Genomic DNA, 19,233 nt, shown 5'->3' on the forward strand with positions numbered 1-19,233 from the left:
GACAACATGGCAGGAACTCAATGTACAGCAGTTAGCTCATGAAGTGTGACAATTGTAACTTTAAGTCAGTCTATTACGAAAATAAAGAGTTTCTATGCAACGGAAAGAGTGTTTATTATCAAATTAAACCGTCTTTATGTTTACTTATGCTTAATGCCCAGCATTATTTTTAAAAAAGTGTCGAGAAAGATGTGTAGTTAGCGTTAGCTCGACAATGCTAATGACTTGCTAACTTAGCTAACAAGTAAACATGCTGCATGAAACAGCCTTAAACAGCCGGATACGTATAGGTTGACCCCTGGACCTACACAGCAGGGATGAAGAAGTGGAGCTGGAGAGAAGGACAGCGGCCACACCGGCGACAAGGTGCTGGTCAACACCATGGGTGGTACAGACACAACCGGCAAAGGTCAACACAGGACGAACAGTGGTATGCTAAATAAATGCATTTTATTTACAGGCGCCTTTCAGGACTCTCAAGGTCACCTTACAATAAACAATTTAAAAACAAAACAATAATAATAAAACAGCAATGGCAGTAATAATAAACAACAATGAAACAATTACAAATTTGAACAATAAAGAGCTCATAATGTAATAATATTTAGTTTAAAGAATGTGATATGTGTCTTAGTCAATACTGTCCAGCACAGACAGTGTTAGTGACGGCGCTAAGAGTGTTGATCTGTTCACAGGTCTGGATATAATGATGCAGGGCCGTCATTTAGAGCACCTCAGAGGAGACATGACAGCCAGACAGCCTCCTCCTCATCATCTGCCTCCTCCTCCTCCTCCTCCTCATCTTCCTCCTCTACTACCACTAGTGCTGCACCAGGTGAGGACCACACACATCAACCCGCTGCATAATTGAGCAAACATTTGTTTTTTTGATGTTCAGTTTTAAGCCATAACACACATAAAGTAGTTCAATGCACCTATAAGTTGGATGCCAGCCGCCAATTAAAATAAGAAGAAGAAGAAGAAGTAGTGGTAAACCGATACGGGTTTTTTCTAAGGCCGATGCCGATACCGATTATTTTGACATCAGTCTTAACCGATCACCGATACGTGCTGACGATTTTTTTGGGCCGATTCTTGAAGCCGATATTGCCTTTTCTCCCTCCATTTACATGATAAAAATGACAATGATAACAAATGTTACACAAGTCTCAATTTAAACAAAAAAGAAACACTTATTAACAAAACAAACAAAACATTAACAGTAGGATAGCAAACAATGTATGTATGTATGTTGTTCTAGGCCTCGAGGTGGTGGCGCCTCAGATGATCCACATATTTTATGTGTTTTTCTTTTTTCTGGTATCAGCAGCAGCTCAGCAGAGAATGGCAGATGTTGCACCGAGCCTTGCCTGGTTTTGCTCAGTGAAATTGGCTAATTGATCGGCAAACGCACGCATGTATCGGTTGATGACGATATATACAAGTAAAAAATGTAAATAACAGCCTGATATATCGGGCTGTTATGTTTTGGTCGACCTCTAATATAAAGCACTGTATACTTGTTAGTGACAGTAAATGGTCATAACAATTTCTGACTATCAGAATTAGAGCCTGAAAAGTATTGGATTCTTGAGAAGGATATTGATTTTAAGGGGGCAGAATTCACTACTAGACAGTAAAGTAGATAACCATTTCTCAATCACCTCAACCGTTGTTTTCTGTATTATATGTTGTGTAAAAAATAGTTATAAAATCAGCGATTATGAGACATCATATATGTTGATACCAATGGATACCGAAGTCTTTAATAGGCCAATATCAGCTGATAGATAAATTGGTTGGGCTCTACTCAGAAAACACTGCGACACAAAATCAGTGCCATACGGAAAATGGTTATTTGTTCTGTAAACAACATAATCAGTGGTGTGACTTTAATAGTAATAACAACAGAGTTTATCCTAACTTGAAGCCCCTGTTCCGCTGCCTTTCCAGAGTTGCCTGGTTTCTATTTTGACCCAGAGAAAAATCGTTACTTCCGTGTGTTGCCCGGACACAACAACTGTAACCCACTAACCAGAGAGAAGATACAGGAGAAAGAACGAGAGAAAGAAAGAAACAAGATGCTTGTGGAGGATGAAAAGCCCAGGAAAGTGAGTTTGTTCATTCTCAAGCTTTCGGTGTTATGGTGTTTTTTTGTGCTTGAAGCTTGGATTTCATGCTGGTCTAATGATGGGACATGTATTAACTTCTTTATAGAAAGCACCGAGAACAGGACTGAACACTTCGCTGCTGCTGCAAAAAAGACATCTTGGCATGTTACCTCAGAACTCCTATTGCAGGTACTGTATCATACTGCTGTGTCTATACATGAATGTAGAGCTGTTTCTCTTGCATCTATTCACATTTAAATACCCACAGCTGTAATAAATTACAGAAAACCACCACAGCAAAACAGTCCAACTAATGATAATCAGTTCTGTATGTGTAGAGTGAGTTTTCTTTGGAGCTTTGCCGGGCCACTAATAACAATACAAATCTATCTTGACTTGGGTTTGATAAAAAAAAATTTAAAAAGGGCAAATGTAGACAAAATATTGTGCTGCCTGACTGTTTCAATTATATGAATTACATTGACACACAGTTGTAACCCAAATGATTTTTATTCACCCCTTTGCCAAAACTTTCTCTACATATACAGTACAGGCCAAAAGTTTGGACACACACCCATCTCATTCAATGCGTTTTTCTTTATTTTCTTGACTATTTACATTGTAGATTCTCACTGAAGGCATCAAAACTATGAATGAACACATATGAAATTATGTACTTAACAAAAAAGTGTGAAATAACTGAAAACATGTCTTGTATTTTAGATTCCTCAAAGTAACCACCCTTTGCTTACTAGAATATAAGACATGTTTTCAGTTATTTCACACTTTTTTGTTAAGTACATAATTCCACATGTGTTCATTCATAAGTACATAATTCCACATTACATTCATTAATAGTTTTGATGAATTTACAATGTCAATAGTCATGAAAATAAAGGAAACGCATTGAATGAGAAGGTGTGTCCAAACTTTTGGCCTGTACTGTACAATCAGATGGTGGTTCTGGTTGATTGTCTGCAGATGGTTCTAGTCTGTGTTAACATGGTTACTGTGTGTCTCCAGGCTGATCCATGAGCTGAAGGTCAGTGGAATGAAACGCCACAAACTAGAGATCCAGAGCACAGACAACAGCAGCCCCAACACTGACAACTTCAGACTCACAGTGGTGAGAACACACAAAACACACTCAGGCTAAACATCATCTTGGTGCCTAATTTTGCAGTCATAATAGAAACATTTTCCTACTTAATTCAGAATTGGACAAATCCTTAAAATAATTCTTTTCAGGTGTACTTGCTAGTAGGGTTGTCACGATACTAAAATTTTCAACTCGATACCGATACTCAGGAAAATATTCAATACTTGATACCATTTTCGATACAACAAGGATAAAAACAAAGACCCCAAAATTATTAACAAGAAAAATGCAACATGTAAAAAGGAACAGAAGCACAGGTTAAATATTTATAATAAAAAACAGTTGTGCAAAAAGAAACTGCAACTATGATAACAAGCTTCAGGTCTGAGGTAGTGCAAAAAAATAAATAAATACAATAAACAATAACAATTAGAACAATATTTTGTATGCTGTGCACAATATTAGGCAAGCTTGATAAGTCGAGTTTTCTCTGCTTCATTCTGGGACTTCAAGAGAGAAAATAACACTTTTCAGTCACACTTATTAACTCTATGTTTCTGTATACTGACATTGTGTCAATAAACGTAATATGGACATAATACATGCCTGATTTATTTATTTGCGTTGTTTATAATCATTAACGTGACGTCAGCCGTTAACCCATTGACGCCTGAAACGCCTGTAAAACCTCTGGGTGATTTTAAAATAAGCCCCTAAAACCTGAAGTTTTTCTGGAAATTCAACAGAAGTGTCAACGCTTCTACTAAATTAGACAACTAGATTTTTCAGCCTCTGTAGCAGATAGAAATGAAATTCAAAAAGTATTTGAGAGCTTATACAAATACTACAAAACGACGTATCTGCTTTCGAGGCTTCAATGGGTTAATAGCTAGCTGTGGCTAATGGCTAATAATAACACGGCCAACATTAATGCGAGCCACCGGCCACAATAACATCAGTAATAGGTCAGTTTGAAACGAAAGGTCGGGGGGTATCGATACTTTTGAAAATGAGTATCGTATCCGGATACAACGTTTTAGTATCGATACTTTTTGAGTATCGATACTTTTGACAACCCTACTTGCTAGTTTGCTTATCCTCTTTAAACTCAGCCCTCCCTCTTCTCTCTGGTCCCTCAGGGCGATTCTGCCTGTGAGCGAGTGTTCACAGTCAACGACGTGTCACACGGCGGCTGCAAGTACGGCATCATGAACTTCAGCAGCAGCAGCCGAGGATCTCTGTCCGTGGAAATGTGCGACAACCTCTACTTCACAAACCGCAAGGTGGGAGTGTGCCACAAGAGCTGGGAACCTTGTGTATTGTATTTAGATACATCCCAAAAGCTAAAGGTTTCACATGATGTGTTTCAGGTGAATTCCGTCTGCTGGGCCTCGGTCAACTACCCGGACTCCCACGTTTTGTATCCTTCTTCAGCTTTAATAATAATAATAATACATTTAATTTATGGGCGTCTTTCAAGTCACTCAAGGTCACCTTACAAACACAGCAAAATCACTAGATAAAAACAAGAACACAGACAGATACATAAAAACAAACAACTAGATAAGAACAACCAACGAGCAGAAATGAGGATGGCAGGTCAAACAGAAAAGGCTGATCTAAACAAGTGAGTTTTGAGGTGTGATTTGTAGGTGGAGAGAGGTAATGTCACAAACGGTTTGTGGGAGAGAGTTCCAGAGACGAGGAGCTCCACGGCTAAAAGCTCTGGACCTCATTGAAGAGAGGCAGGCAGGAGGAGTAGTGAGGAGCATGGAGGAGGAGCGGAGGGTCCTGGAGGGTATGTAGGCGTGAAAGAGATCAGAAAGGTACGGAGATGCGAGGTTAAAAGAGCTTTGAAAGTGAGAAGAAGTATCTTGAAATCGATGCGGTACTTAACAGGTAGCCAGTTGTTGAAGGACAGGGCTGATGTGATTTATGGAGGAGGTTCTGGTGAGTTTTGGACCAGTAGGAGTTCATGGAGAAGCTTGAGGGGTAGACTAGAAAGGAGGGAATTGCAGAAATCTATACGGAAGGTAACCAGGGCATTAACAAGATGCGGCTTAAGCTCAGTTGGTAGAGCGGGTCGTCTTCTGATCGGGAGGTTGGTGGTTCGATCCCTGACCATGGCAGCCTACATGTCGAAGTGTCCTTGAGCAAGATACTGAACCCCAAATTGCTCCCGATGCTGCGTTCATCGGTGTGTGAATGAATTCCCAATGGTGGCAGGTGGCACCAGTGTGCCCTGGTAGCCTCGGCCACCAGTATGAATGTGTGTGTGAAAGTGTGAAGCGGTTTGGATAAAAGCGCTATATGGCGCTTGGCGGTACTGTGAGGTGAGATGAAGAAGTTAGTAGTAGCTTATAGTACATTTACATTACATTTAGTCATTTAGCAGACGCTTTTATCCAAAGCGACTTACAGGAAGAGTAAAAAGCAAACAATCAAGGTATAGTGCAAAAAAAAAAAGCAAACAATCAAGGTATAGTAGTAGCTTATAAGTAGCTTATAGTCAACCTGCATGTCTTTAACTCCCATGCTGCTGTGAAAGTGTGTGTATGGCCCTTGACTGAGCTGACTGCCAGGCTGTGTCTGGTCGGAGCAGCAGACACCCCCGGCTGCGTCAGTTTACTTCCTGCTTCCCTCTTCAGCAACTCCAACCCAGGCAAGCAATCAGAATAATTCACTATGATCCTTTTTAGTTCGTTAACCCGTCTGTCTGCTGACGAGACATTTCATGTCGGTATTGTTTGTTTACATCCCCATTTTCTCCCCTCTCTCTCCTCAGAACAGCCCGGGATGCTGTGTAGCTTTAAGATATCTTCAGCCTGGTCTTGTGCTTGGTGCTTCAACCCCCAGTTTGACAAGACCTTCAGCACCGGTTTGTGAAAGCATTACCATTCATGTTGCAACTCATGATCAAATATAACCTTTATAATGAATCGTAACTGATAATCAGCCTCAAAGGCGCCTGTGGTGTTGTGAGTTTGTTGACTTGGCTGTAGTTTCTGGATGTGAAACAGTCTTTTCAGTTGTTTGTTTGGGCAGAGAAAAAGCAACAGTGACACATGTTGGAATAAAATCATAGACTTTTCAGATGTTTTTCCAAAAGTTACCAGCTGATATCCAATTTGAGGTTCAAATTTTAAACACAGAATAACCTTGTAGTTTGCTATTGTTTTAAATCATTACAAAAACGATTGAGGGAGCTGGTTACTGGCTAAAATAATTCTGTTCTTCTGGCACATGTTGGCAGGCTTGTCTCGCAGGGTGATAGTGAAAGATGCAGAGACGGGCCGAACACAGACGTACAGCACCGGCAGCGACGTCTTGGCTCAGCACTTTGCCCGTAGGGTGAGTCATCTATTACATTTAAGTGATTGAAGCATGCTCGAGTTAATTGCTACATGCTATAGTATGGATTTCTCGCTGAGTTTGACTCAGCATTCAAGCAGTTCAAGTGATGAAATTAATGAAATGAACAGCTTGAAAGGGTACAGAGGTAAGTGGTGAACTGCCAGAGGTAAATAAAAAAAGGTAAGGTTAACCAAAACTGAAAAATAATGTACATTTCAGAATTATACAAGTAGGCCTTTTTCAGGGAACAAGAAATGGGTTAACAACTTAACTCTATGGAGTCTTGGGCTATTTTGTCCATTTTTTAATACTTTTCATGTCTTTGTAAGTATTTTGTGTCTTTTTTTTTGGTAATTTTGTGTCTTTTTTTAGTCCTTTAGTTAATTGTTACATGCTGAAGTATGGATTTCTCGCTGAGTTTGACTCAGCATGCAGTGTAAGGAAGAAAAGAAAGGCCAAGAAAGTAAAATACTTCCTTGTTTCCGTAGGTCCCTGTGCTGTTTAATGGTTGCAGATCGGGGGAGATCTTCAGCATCGACCTGCGGCAGCGAGGGCGCAGGGACCAAAGCTGGAAGGCCAGCCGCTTCCAACAAGAATCCGCCATCACCTCTGTACGCGTCCTGCAGGATGAGAACTACCTGCTTGCTGCTGACATGCTGGGCCAGGTCAGTTTTTTGGGGTCCTGTTAACCTCTTGGCGTTCCTAACTTTTTGTCCATTTTTTTCTTCTCTCAGGCCCCGTTTACACGAGGACGCTTGCGGGTAAAAACAACAAAATATTTTATCGGAAGTGCCTTTCGTTTAGACGGTGACAGCGTTTTTGGGGCTTAAAGACGTAAAAATCTGAAACCACCCTCTAAAGTGGAAAAGTTAAATACGCTCCACCGTAGCGTGTCGTCTACACTGCCAAGACACAAAACTCTGATCTGATCTGCTCACGTCACGTATGTGTTTACGTCACATACATGCTCCAGTACAGGAAATAAACAAACATGTGGGATTATTTCCATGGTGGGACCTTCAAGCTGCTCTGGCAGCTCTAATAAACTTACAGGAGTCTTTCCACCAAATGTACAGGATATGTACAGATAGTATTAGTGAACAGAGAAGGATCTGGAATTACCTCCATCACATTTTGGATGCAGCAGTTGGTCGGAGGAGCCAGACGGCTGTGAACGAGACCTGGGAGATCTAGTGATGGTGGAGAACTTTGTGGAAGGAGTAGCTGATGAAAATGGGTGGCGTGAAAACTTCTGCATGCCCAAAGATGCTTTTATGGCTTTAAGTGATGCCGCCTGGTTGCATACAATCCAATTTCACACACTTTTGCGTCACCGTATGCAGCAGATTTCCTCCCGAAAACGCTCGTCTAAACGAGGAATAAAAAGTGAAGACGCGACGCCACTTTTGCGTCTTCTGTTCAGACCGTCCTCGTGTAAACGTAGCCTCAGAGGCAGTTTACGGAACCAGTGCACGGCATCCAATCAGTAAAAATACAAAAAAAATTCCAAATTGTCAAAGTTTTTTAACCATATCACAGCATGGATTTTTCTATGGTCTTCCTTAAGGTATTGGTGTCTTAATATAGTATTGTCATGGATTAAAGTTCTCCATCGCTAATAGGGTCCTTGCACTGTCAGTGCTCGTCCCTAAAAAAATGTAATGAAAAGTTATGTAGATGCTTGATTATTTTAGAGAGTAAAGACAAGCTTTGCAAAAAAATAACAATTGAAAAGACAAAAATGCAATAGAACAGCTGTTTAAAATCCTCCTCCTGTAAAACAGTATTGGTTGAGCATTTAAACGTGATGGCTGCATTTGGTACTGAATTCTTATGCATTAGTATTTCTTAAGCAGGTAACCTAAGCAACCAAGTAACCTAACCTGGAACATGTTTCACACACTGCACGTGACTTGGCTGTAGCGCGAGTAAAATATCAGTCATCTTTTTTTTTTTTTACTTTAATCCATGTATTCTGGAGACTTTTTTGACATTTTTTTCGGATTCTCAGGTAATAAAAATTGAAAAATGTAGAAGCAAATACGTGTATGCATATATTCATATCATAACCTGCTAAACCCTTATACTCTTTGATCATTTGAATTAATTGACCTGCTATCTCCCCCTAAATATCCACTTCCCACAACCATCAATTGTGCATTTGGGTAGAATGAAAAGTGGTTAAACATTGACTTTTAAATGACCTGGGTGTTAACTGTGTTCTGGTCCTGAGATGAGCCTGAGCTTGTATTTACCCAAATACTGCTATTCTTCCGAAGATATAAAATGAACCCAGATGGATTTTATTATTGCTTTGACTTGTGCGTTTTCTTCTTTTATGTGCAGATTAAGATGTGGGATGTGCGAGTGACAAAGCCAGTGCAGGAGTACAAAGGGCACAATAATGAGCATGCCTACCTTCCCATCCACGTCATTGAGCCTGAGGGGCTTCTGTTGGCAGGTAGGAGAGGACACAACACACTTTAACTGTTGAACTGTTTTAATCAAAGACATAGCAGGTTTACAGTTACTACGCTCTGACTCGGCGTAGGTTAATACGAGCGTCTTGATCGAGCCAGCTGCAGATATAAATACACTGTGGCCGGTTAAGGTATTTCAGAGATAGTTTGAGAGAACTAAGCCTGCCAAACATGTCTCATGTCTCTTAGTCAGGCGGCTTAGCTCAATAAAGGGGACACGCTGGACAAAAGCACCAAATTTTTTCCACATACTCTCTATCACCATAGGTTTCAATTTTTGGTAGGAGCCACTTCATCAAGATGGCCGATCCGAGATGGCACCCATATAAAGTCTATGAGAACCAATACATCTTCCAAGCCACTCAGAAGGTCAATCTTGGTGTCAAAATCTACATTTTCTGGGTCAAGGAATCATTTAAAGCTGTTGAGAATATCACTAGATGATTATTTGATCAAATAGATATGTTAATTTTCACTCAGACTGGTAGGCAACTCGCTTCAAGTGCTGCAGCAGAGAATCCTGAGCTGAAAATGTTTGGAATCTAATAATTATGTAAATACATGGCCAAAATGAACATATCTATTTGATCATCTAGTGATATTCTCAGTAGCTTTAAATGATTCTTTGACCCAGAAAATGTAGATTTTGACACTAAGATTGACCTTCTAAGTGGCTTAGAAGATATACTGGTTCTCATAGATTTTATATGGCTGCCATCTCCGATCTGCAATCTTGATGAATTGGCTCCTACCAAAAATTGAAACCTATAGTGATAGAGAGCATGTGGAAAAGATTTGGTGCTTTTGTCCGACGTGTCCCCTTTCTTCCCAAATCTGGTCCTAAACCGCCGGACTAATAGAGTGAGAGTTTCAATTAGAAGTGATCTTTATCTGCACTGATTTAATAATGTAGACAAGAGAGTCCCAACCAGGGGCACTTGGGAAGACTGTAGAGAAGCCCAAAAAGTTTGAGAAAGAAAAAAAATAGAAATTGTGATTTGATTTTTTAAAAATATCCACACTAAGTCAACTGTAACACCTGAATACAATGTTACAGTACATTTACTTAACTAGAATTTTAACATACTTGTACTTATTACATACTTGTACGTATTTCCATTTTATGCAACTTTATACTTCTACTTCACTACATTTTGAGGCAAATATTGTACTTTTTACTCCACTAGATTTAGCTGCCAGCTTTAGTTACTTCTCAGGTTGAGATTTAACATAAATAATTATGCATGTTTATAAGTGTTACCTCATAACAGTATATTAAATAGTTAAATTTAAGAAGAATTGGTTTGCTTAAAGTACTGACAAAAACGTTATATAGATATACTGGTTCTCATAGATTTTATATGGCTGCCATCTCCGATCTGCAATCTTGATGAATTGGCTCCTACCAAAAATTGAAACCTATAGTGATAGAGAGCATGTGGAAAAAAATTTGGTGCTTTTATCTGACGTGTCCCCTTTCTTTCAAAATCTGGTCCTAAACCGCCGGACTATCTCTCAAGGTGCTTTCCAAACACTCATTTTGAACTCCCTCCTCTGTTTTTCCCCAGTCGGTCAGGATTGCTACACAAGATTATGGAGCCTAAAAGACGGCCACCTGCTAAGGACTATCCCATCACCGCACCCGGCCGCAAACGACATGATCCCCAGTGTGGTCTTCTCCTCCAGGCTGGGCGGCTGTAAAGGGCTCCCCGGCCTGCTCATGGCCGTCAAACACGACCTTTACTACTTCCCGTACAACACCGACTACCAGGAAGGAGGAGAGCAGCCGGACTGTTTTTAAGAAATGACTGAAGATCACCATCTGCTTTTTTGCCAAATGTTTGAATGGACTTATATTCATAAATAAAAGTCTAATAGGTATTTTATGAGTGAAAGTGTTCAGCCAGTATGCAGTTAGATTTCACAAGGCTGTGCTCATCTTTTGATTGGGAAGGTGAGCTCACAAGAGTTACATTGAAGTCTCAGGGAAATTTTATTTTTGACCTACTTATTTGTGCCAAAAGGTATGGAAGCCCATTGTGATTTCCAATGTGATTTTATAAGTCATAGAAATAATGACTGTGTCTCAAAGTAATGACTTAGTATTGAAAAATAATTTGTTTTGCAAAATATTGTGAAACTTGAACAACGTAATGGTATTAAAAAAAACTGATCTGGTTACTGAAAATTGATTTGCATCTCAGTTTCATGAGTTAGTATCTTTTGAGGTTATTTTGAGATACCAAGTCATTATTTTGAGAGGAAAGAGGAAGGAATGCTACAATACACGAGTGCAAATAATTACAACAGTTAAGATTTCTGTAACCTTAAAAACAAATAAGTGCTCTTATTTATGACATGATTGACCTTTTGATTCCATGTAATTTAGGTTGTGTCTGTTCTGAATTTGAAAAGTACAATGATGCATTTTTACTGTAAATCAACACATTTTCTTATTGTTGAATGACATCAGTGTACACGGTGATTTATTGCATTGTATTTGTTACTAAATGAAACACAGAGAGACTGAGTTTCTGCAGTTTAATACATACTGTATGAGCATACATGAACATAGAAGGTTTTGATTTGTTCCTTATGATATTCATTGAACAGCCCTCTCTCCAGATGAGGACAGTGATGAGATCATCCACTGTTATTTCAGCTTATTTGTTGAAATTGTAACCAAACCGTCTCTCCCAGTCGGTCATTGGAAAAAAAAAAATCCCAGGTTAGACCTCACAATGCCTGGGTGTTCAGTCAATAAGCCTTTCCTGCATCATCATATGTATTTGTCAGATAATTGTATGGTACAGTCTTAAACGTTGCTCACTTGGTACTCCTAGCTAACTAGCTCCACAGCCTGAGTTGTCAGAGTAATGGATTACTCTTCTAATTGTTTTGAGGGGCCAGCCTCAAAGATGGTTTCAAGTCTTATCTGTTTCCATATTGCTACTGTGAGCCAGCCACTCTATAAAAGTAGTTGCATTTCATCCCACTGCAGTCAGATTTGTCTTGTTAGCAGATAATTTTAATATTTTAAAAACAAAACGAGGCCATTTAAAAACCTATTTAAGTAAACGTTTTTCCCCTTATATGTATATTCTATGTAAAATTTAAACAACGTGGACAGCATTATTAAGGCTTTTCTATTATTGTATGCCCATTAAAATGCACAAACAACTACAAAGTATCAAGGGATTATGTAAGAAGTTATTACTAAGTAATTATATAAGTTGGAATGCATCTCGGTGCTACAGTACATCATTGGCTTCTGATTGTTTTAATCCTCCTGAAGCCAAAGAGTGGCAGGAAAGCTTGCAGGGCTGAAGCAGAGGAAAACTAGGATAGATCCACTGAAAGGATCAAAATACACTGTAGTGGATTATTATTTATCTTTCTTTTTTTTTTTAAAGGTTTTCTATTGTTTCCTCTAAAGCCAGCCCTGAATGCTATATCCAGAGCTCCAGCAGAAACAATCTTAGAATAAAAGTGCTTACCTGAAATCAGTTCAAGATGCTCAGTCAGTACTTCTATTATTAAAAATGTCCACACATGTAGCCCCAGACTGCAAAAGGTGCTAATAGTACTAGTGTGTCACACTGGGAGGGATTGTCAAAGGGGTTCATGTGCATTAATACAGATTTTAAAAGGATCAAAAATAAGTACATGGATATTTACCTGAACTCAACAGTAAGCAAGCATACTCACTCTCTTTCATAAAACGCTGTCAAGTTGTTTTATCTCTCCTAACTTCTTGATATTCAAGTCTCACTCTGTCTGGGTTTCTTCACAGTGTAAAATATAGGCATATTAAAGTGAAATAGCATCAAAGGACAGATGTGACATGAGGACGGCATTAAAAAAATAATAAACAGAGTCCAACCTGCCACAGACAGTCAAGTGGCAGCTTAGAAATGCCAGAGACAAAAGGGAACTGAAGCCTTTAATGTCAAAATGTTGTCAATTCCAGTTTTCGTAGAGGCCGGCATCCTTAACCGGCCCCTCTCCTCAGCTGCTAGAGCTCCCCAGGTTTCTGGTTGCAGCCGTTGCAGACCCTCACAGGGTGGTCCCAGCCGCGGGAGGGCACGGCGCGGCGCTCCTGGGAGCAGTCGTCACACACTCCCTGACCACAGGCGCGGCAGTGGTGGATGGAGAGACGCGGGGAGAACTCCCTCTGGCACTCGTTGCAGGAGTGGATGTCCTGGTCTGGGACCCAGTAGGCCGGTCGGGCTGCGTCCTTCACCAGGCCTGAGACAGACGAGGGGAGCTACTGGTTAATATCAATGTTTTCACTCATGAACAAGAGCTGGATAGAGTCAGGCGGCTTAGCTAAATAAAGGGGACACGCTGGACAAAAGCACCACATTTTTTCCACGTGCTCTCTATCACCATAGGTTTCAATTTTTGGTAGGAGCCACTTCATCAAGATGGCCGATCCGAGATGGCACCCATATAAAGTCTATGAGAACCAATACATCTTCCAAGCCACTCAGAAGGTCAATCTTGGTGTCAAAATCTACATTTTCTGGGTCAAAGAATCATTTAAAGCTGTTGAGAATATCACTAGATGATTATTTGATCAAATAGAAATGTTCATTTTCACCCAGACTGGTAGGCAACTCGCTTCAAGTGCTGCAGCAGAGAATCCTGAGCTGAAAATGTTTGGAATCTAATAATTATGTAAATACATGGCCAAAATGAACATATTCACATTCTCAGTAGCTTTAAATGATTCTTTGACCCAGAAAATGTAGATTTTGACACTAAGATTGACCTTCTAAGTGGCTTAGAAGATATACTGGTTCTCATAGACTTTATATGGCTGCCATCTCCGAACTGCAATCTTGATGAAGTGGCTCCTACCAAAAATTGAAACCTATAGTGATAGAGAGCATGTGGAAAAGATTTGGTGCTTTTGTCCGACGTGTCCCCTTTCTTCCCAAATCTGGTCCTAAACCGCCAGACTAATAGAGTGAGAGTTTCAATAAGAAGTGATCTTTATCTGCACTGATTTAATAATGTAGACAAGAGAGTCCCAACCAGGGGCACTTGGGAAGACTGTAGAGAAGCCCAACAAGTTTGAGAAAGAAAAAAAATTGAAATTGTGATTTGATTTTAAAAAAATATCTACACTAAGTCAACTGTAACACCTGAATACAATGTTATGTAACTTTATACTTCTACTTCACTACATTTTGAGGCAACATAAAAACATGATAAATTTAAAGTAATTATGCATGTTTATCAATTTTACCTTATGACAGTTTATTAAGTAGTTAAACTTAACCCTATCTTTATAAAAATGATAACGCTGCTTAGATAAATAATGATAATAATCAGCATTATGAGTACTTTTACTTTTGATACTTATCCAGGGGAGCTACTGGTTAATATCAATGTTTTCACTGATGAACAAGAGCTGGATAGAGTGAGAGTTTCAATTAGAAGTGATCTTTATCTGTACTGATTTAATAACGTAGACTTTTAATAAAGTGGACTTGGAAAGACTGTAGAGAAGCTCGACAAATTTGAGAAAGAAAAAAAATAGAAATTGTGATTTGATTTTTAAAAATATCCACACTAAGTCAACTGTAACACCTGAATATTATGTTACAGTGATGGAATGTAACTAAGTATATTTACTTAACTAGAATTTTAACGTACTTGTACTTTACTTGAGTATTTCCATTTTATGTAACTTTATACTTCTACTTCACTACATTTTGAGGCAAATATTGTACTTTTTACTCCACTAGATTTAGCTGACAGCTTTAGTTACTTCTCAGGTTGAGATTTAACATAAAACATGATACATTTAAAGTAATTATGCATGTTTATAATTTTTTCTTATAACAGTTTATTAAGTAGTTCAAATTAACCCTATCTTGAGAAAAATTATAACGCTGCTTAGATAAATAATGATAATAACAATCTGCATCATGAGTACTTTTACTTTTGATATTTCTTCTTTTCCACCACTGCTATGTTATGCCTTTAATGTTTTCCATCTGGTTGTGAAAATCAGATGACAAGCAAGCACTAAAGTTTAAACAGGCACTTACAAATAAATAACAAATGGTAGAATTAAATATCTAAAAAACATGGATTGAAACACTTAAAAGTATTCCATTAATGGAAGAATTGGTTTGCTTAAAGTACTGACAAAAATGTTCCGATAATTAGTTTGGAGTTAAGGAGAAACAGTTCAAATAGTTGTGAAACAGTTAACTAAAATTAACGTGAATAGACAAACAATTTCATTAGTTTGCTAAAGGTAATGTTAGGATGGATAAATGGATAAATAGTTGAAAAAGTTGTTTAAATGTAACATTATTTGATAAAAAGGTTGAAATTCTTAGCTAGAAAGTAATTCACTTCACTCCAAATAGAAGTCGTCCTACAATGGCTGACCAATCCATCCTACATATGAAAGCTCAATTATATAAAAAAATGACAATACCCACTGTTATATAATGAATAGAGTTATACAGTTGGAACATCCATTGGGAATAGATGGAGTGCATGAGTTCATCTTTATGTGTTTTTTATGCACACTGTTCATTGCACCTTATTTGTTTCATAGCACCAACATTTTTATACTGTATATTCATATTTATTCTGCACAGGAATTCTATTCTACTCCTTCTTTAGACACTTTATTTTTTATTATATTTTATTGTATTTTTATATTTTATTGCTCGAAGTATGCCTAGGTTGTTCTTTTATTTAATTGTGTTGTCATTGTCTCTGTGTGTAATGCTGCTGCTACACTGTAATTTCCCAGCTTGGGATAAATAAAGTCTGTCTGTCTGTCTGTCTGTCTATCTATCTATCTATCTATCTATCTATCTATCTATCTATCCATCTATCCATCTATCCATCTATCCATCCATCCATCCATCTGACAGGACTGTTGGGTACCTGAGACCACAAATGTTGGGAGCTCTGCTGCAGACAGACTGTGATACTCACCCAGAGGTATGTCGATGGCACCGACTACAGCTCCTAAAGTGTTCTGAACCGCCTCCCCAACCTTCCTGGCTATCAGGGTGCCTCCCTCCTCCTCCAAGGCAGCATCCAGTAACTCTGGAACAGGGAACATGAACACATGAAATCAGGCACTCATGCTATTAGGAATCATATCCAGAAAATGGCTGAAACTAAGGCTGTTTCCACGACTGGGCAATACCCGGAATGAGGCGGATTTCACTCGCTGAAACGCCCCTAATTTGACTACGAGCAGTCCGGAGCCGGCTTTTGTCGGACTTTTCTCCCCTGAAAAAGCCCGGTTACTGATTGGATCTTAGATCGCTTAACAGGATGTGACGTAGTACTCGGCGCCACAACAACACGCACCATTTGTAAAAGCCAGCGAAGCTGTGTTGCCAACTTAGCGACTTTGTTGCTATAATTAGCAACTTTTTCGGCTCTTCTTAACGAGCTGCGGGGCTAACGGCTCGTTAAGAGGAGTAAGAACGAGTCGAAGCGGCACATTCCTCCTGCAGCAGTCTCTCCCAGCTGCAGTCACAGAGCCGGCTAACAGTTAGCTCTGTAGCAGTACAGTGTGTATGTGCTGGTGCTACAGCTCTGTTTGTTTACAACAAGCACCAGACACTCTGTGCACAGTTAGTGATGTCGTTAATTCACGATCACTATGTTTATGATCAGCGGAGACAATGTGCATAATTAGCCATGCTGCTTTGTTTATGATCAGCTGCTGACTTTATGCACAGTTAGCGACAGCGGCCACAGTTGCGTCTCCCGCGTTTAATCCGTCGCGACGATCGAAAACCATACGTCACCTCCATAATCTCATAAATCCCTCTGGGGACCTTTTTCTAGTGGAGACACGCAGAGTGAGTGGACATTTGAGAGGGCGTGGCCTGAGACTTTCCCGGTGGCCACTCTTCCCTCTAAAGCATGGGTCTCAAACTCGCGGTCCGCGGGCCAATTGCGGCCCTCGTGACGATATTTTGTGGCCCCCACCTTGATATGAAAGTTTAATGTGAGTTTTATATGAATGGTACTTTACCATGTTGTGTGTGGGAGGTCCCTTTGATTACTTTTTTTGGTAATTTCGTGTCTTTTTTTTATAATTTTGTATAATTTTTAAAAATAATTTGGTGTCTTTTTTGGTAATTCTGTGTCTTTTTTTGGTAATTTTGTGTCTTTTTAAAGTAATTGTGTGTCTTTTTTGGTAATTCTGTGTCTTTTTTTGGTAATTTTGTGTCTTTTTAAAATAATTTTGTGTCTTTTTTAGTAATTTTGTGTCTTTTTTTGGAGTAATTTTGTGTCTTTTTTGGGTAATTTTGTGTCTTTTTTTTATTATTTTGTCTCTTTTTTGGTCATTTTGTGTCTTTTTTTGGTCATTTTGATACTGCCTCCAGCGGCCCCCATGTAATTTGAGTTTGAGACACCTGCTCTAAAGGAAACACGGCTACTGATGTTACATCAAACACCAAGAAGGATTTACCGGTTGAGATTTCTCTGTTGTGGAAACATGCGTCGCAGACTCGGACAGGGGCGAGGCCCCAGCCCCTCTCAGGGACCGGTCTGGTTTTGGAGGAGCAGGAGTCACAGAAGCCCTCTCCGCAGGCACGGCAGTGGTGCTTGGTGTCGTTGGCCTGGAACTCTTCCCCACATTTATGGCATTTCTGCAACACACACAGTGAGGATGTCTTGTTGAGTCTACTACCACTTCTCACACTGAATTAGATTCCAATGCTTTACCTATTACTGGAACCCCGAGCACTGCACCAGCTCATTTAGGTAAAACTTTTAAAATCTGGAAAAAGGCAGGCATGCAATAGGAGACTTGTACATTAACCCATTGAAGCCTGGAAAGCGTTTACGTCGTTTTGTAGTATTTGTATAAGCTCTCAAATACTTTTTGAATTTCATTTCTATCTGCTACAGAGGCTGAAAAATCTATTATTTAGTAGAAGCGTTGACACTTCTGTTGAATTTCCAGAAAAACTTCAGGTTTTAGGGGCTTATTTTAAAATCGCCCAGAGGTTTTACAGGCAGTTTTAGGCGTCAATGGGTTAAAGGCATGTTTGCTTCTTTTACACAATACATTTCAACAGGAGGTCTTCTTCTTTGAACATTATATAGGGACTATAAAAGAAAATATAAAACATTTTGAGAATTGTAGAGGCTTCAGTCTTGACAGATGCCTCCATCTCATCATGCTCAGAAAAACAGATATCTTGTGAATACCGTGTGCCAAAGTAAAGACCTACTAGTTCAATATTTTCAAATGTTTCAAATACTAGAATCCAGCTAGAACCAGAACCACTAACTATTATTCTAGGGAATATTCCTAGAAAAATAATGATGTTATAAAGTCAAGAAACACCAGGAAATGTATCCTCTCCTAACAAACTGCTGATCATGCGTTGGAAAAAAGAAAGAAGTCCACTCTAAAGAGATGTGGCCTAGTGACCTTACAAACACTTTTATTTTATCTCTCAAAGTTGCATTTTCCCCTGAAAACATAGACTTAACAAGTAGAGGACTGACAGAAGGGCAGGGCTTGTAAAGCTGCTCATTGTTTCTGCAGAAGCTACCATTTAACTGTTAAAAGTATGTGTATTGAAAAGGCTAAACCCTGGTGACCAAGACTGAAAGTTAAATGTTATGGAATGTAATGCTAGCAAGGTCTCTATTAGACCTTTTTTCCCTCTTGGCAGTAACTTTTAAGGTGATCTGGATTTGGAATGTGCGAGGAAAAAAAATGCACAGTTGTGTGTAGTCATGGTTCTGTTTCTTGAATTAACATTTTCACTTTTGTATTTGTTATAGTTTTAGATCTGTACCAGGATAAGGGAGTTGGGTTTCCAGTAGGTGGGAGCGATCTGGTCAGTGAGCCAGGAGGTGACCGCTTTGGCAGGCTTGACGCTGAGTTCAGACACTGACTGAGAAATGTATTTGACTCCATCCAGCAACCTCTGGGCTGCGTTGTTGTTGTCTTTCAAAAAACCGTCAGACTGAAAAGAAGGCGAGAAGAGAAGAACGGAGAAAATACACAAATGAATACACCAGCTAACAGACTCTCTGTAGTCATCACACTGTAACGTTAACGTTAGAGACTCTCCATCTAACATAAGATGTGTTTAGGACACAATTACAGTACAGTAGCTTAGTGTGACTGACAAATACAATAATTTGGAGAGCAGCAGAGCCTTGT

The 19,233-nt window shown here is 39.3% G+C and overlaps 2 protein-coding genes across 4 annotated transcripts in view; one reads left to right on the forward strand and one right to left on the reverse strand.

Annotated features, from left to right (window-relative positions):
• On the forward strand, positions 1-11,608 carry wdr21 (WD repeat domain 21). The gene is made up of 13 exons (XM_059356668.1): positions 1-430; positions 696-835; positions 1,954-2,111; positions 2,218-2,300; positions 3,135-3,237; positions 4,350-4,493; positions 4,581-4,630; positions 5,793-5,872; positions 5,996-6,088; positions 6,464-6,561; positions 7,053-7,229; positions 8,911-9,025; positions 10,613-11,608. The coding sequence occupies exons 1-13, from the start codon at positions 318-320 to the stop codon at positions 10,843-10,845; spliced, it is 1,587 nt and encodes a 528-aa protein (XP_059212651.1). The 5' UTR covers positions 1-317; the 3' UTR covers positions 10,846-11,608.
• zfyve1 (zinc finger, FYVE domain containing 1) overlaps positions 11,572-19,233 on the reverse strand; it is a 17,565-nt gene continuing 9,903 nt past the window's right edge. For all 3 annotated transcript variants that reach the window (XM_059356664.1, XM_059356665.1, XM_059356666.1), the window contains 4 exons: positions 18,863-19,033; positions 17,518-17,698; positions 16,017-16,130; positions 11,572-13,292 (listed from right to left, as the gene is read on the reverse strand). In XM_059356664.1, the coding sequence (XP_059212647.1) occupies positions 13,060-13,292; positions 16,017-16,130; positions 17,518-17,698; positions 18,863-19,033 (699 nt within the window). In that variant the 3' untranslated portion in view covers positions 11,572-13,059. The remainder of the gene's footprint in view (positions 13,293-16,016; positions 16,131-17,517; positions 17,699-18,862; positions 19,034-19,233) is intronic.

The sequence above is a fragment of the Centropristis striata genome, chromosome 18 (genome assembly GCF_030273125.1).
Source record: "Centropristis striata isolate RG_2023a ecotype Rhode Island chromosome 18, C.striata_1.0, whole genome shotgun sequence".
NCBI classification, from domain to species: Eukaryota; Metazoa; Chordata; class Actinopteri; order Perciformes; family Serranidae; genus Centropristis; species Centropristis striata.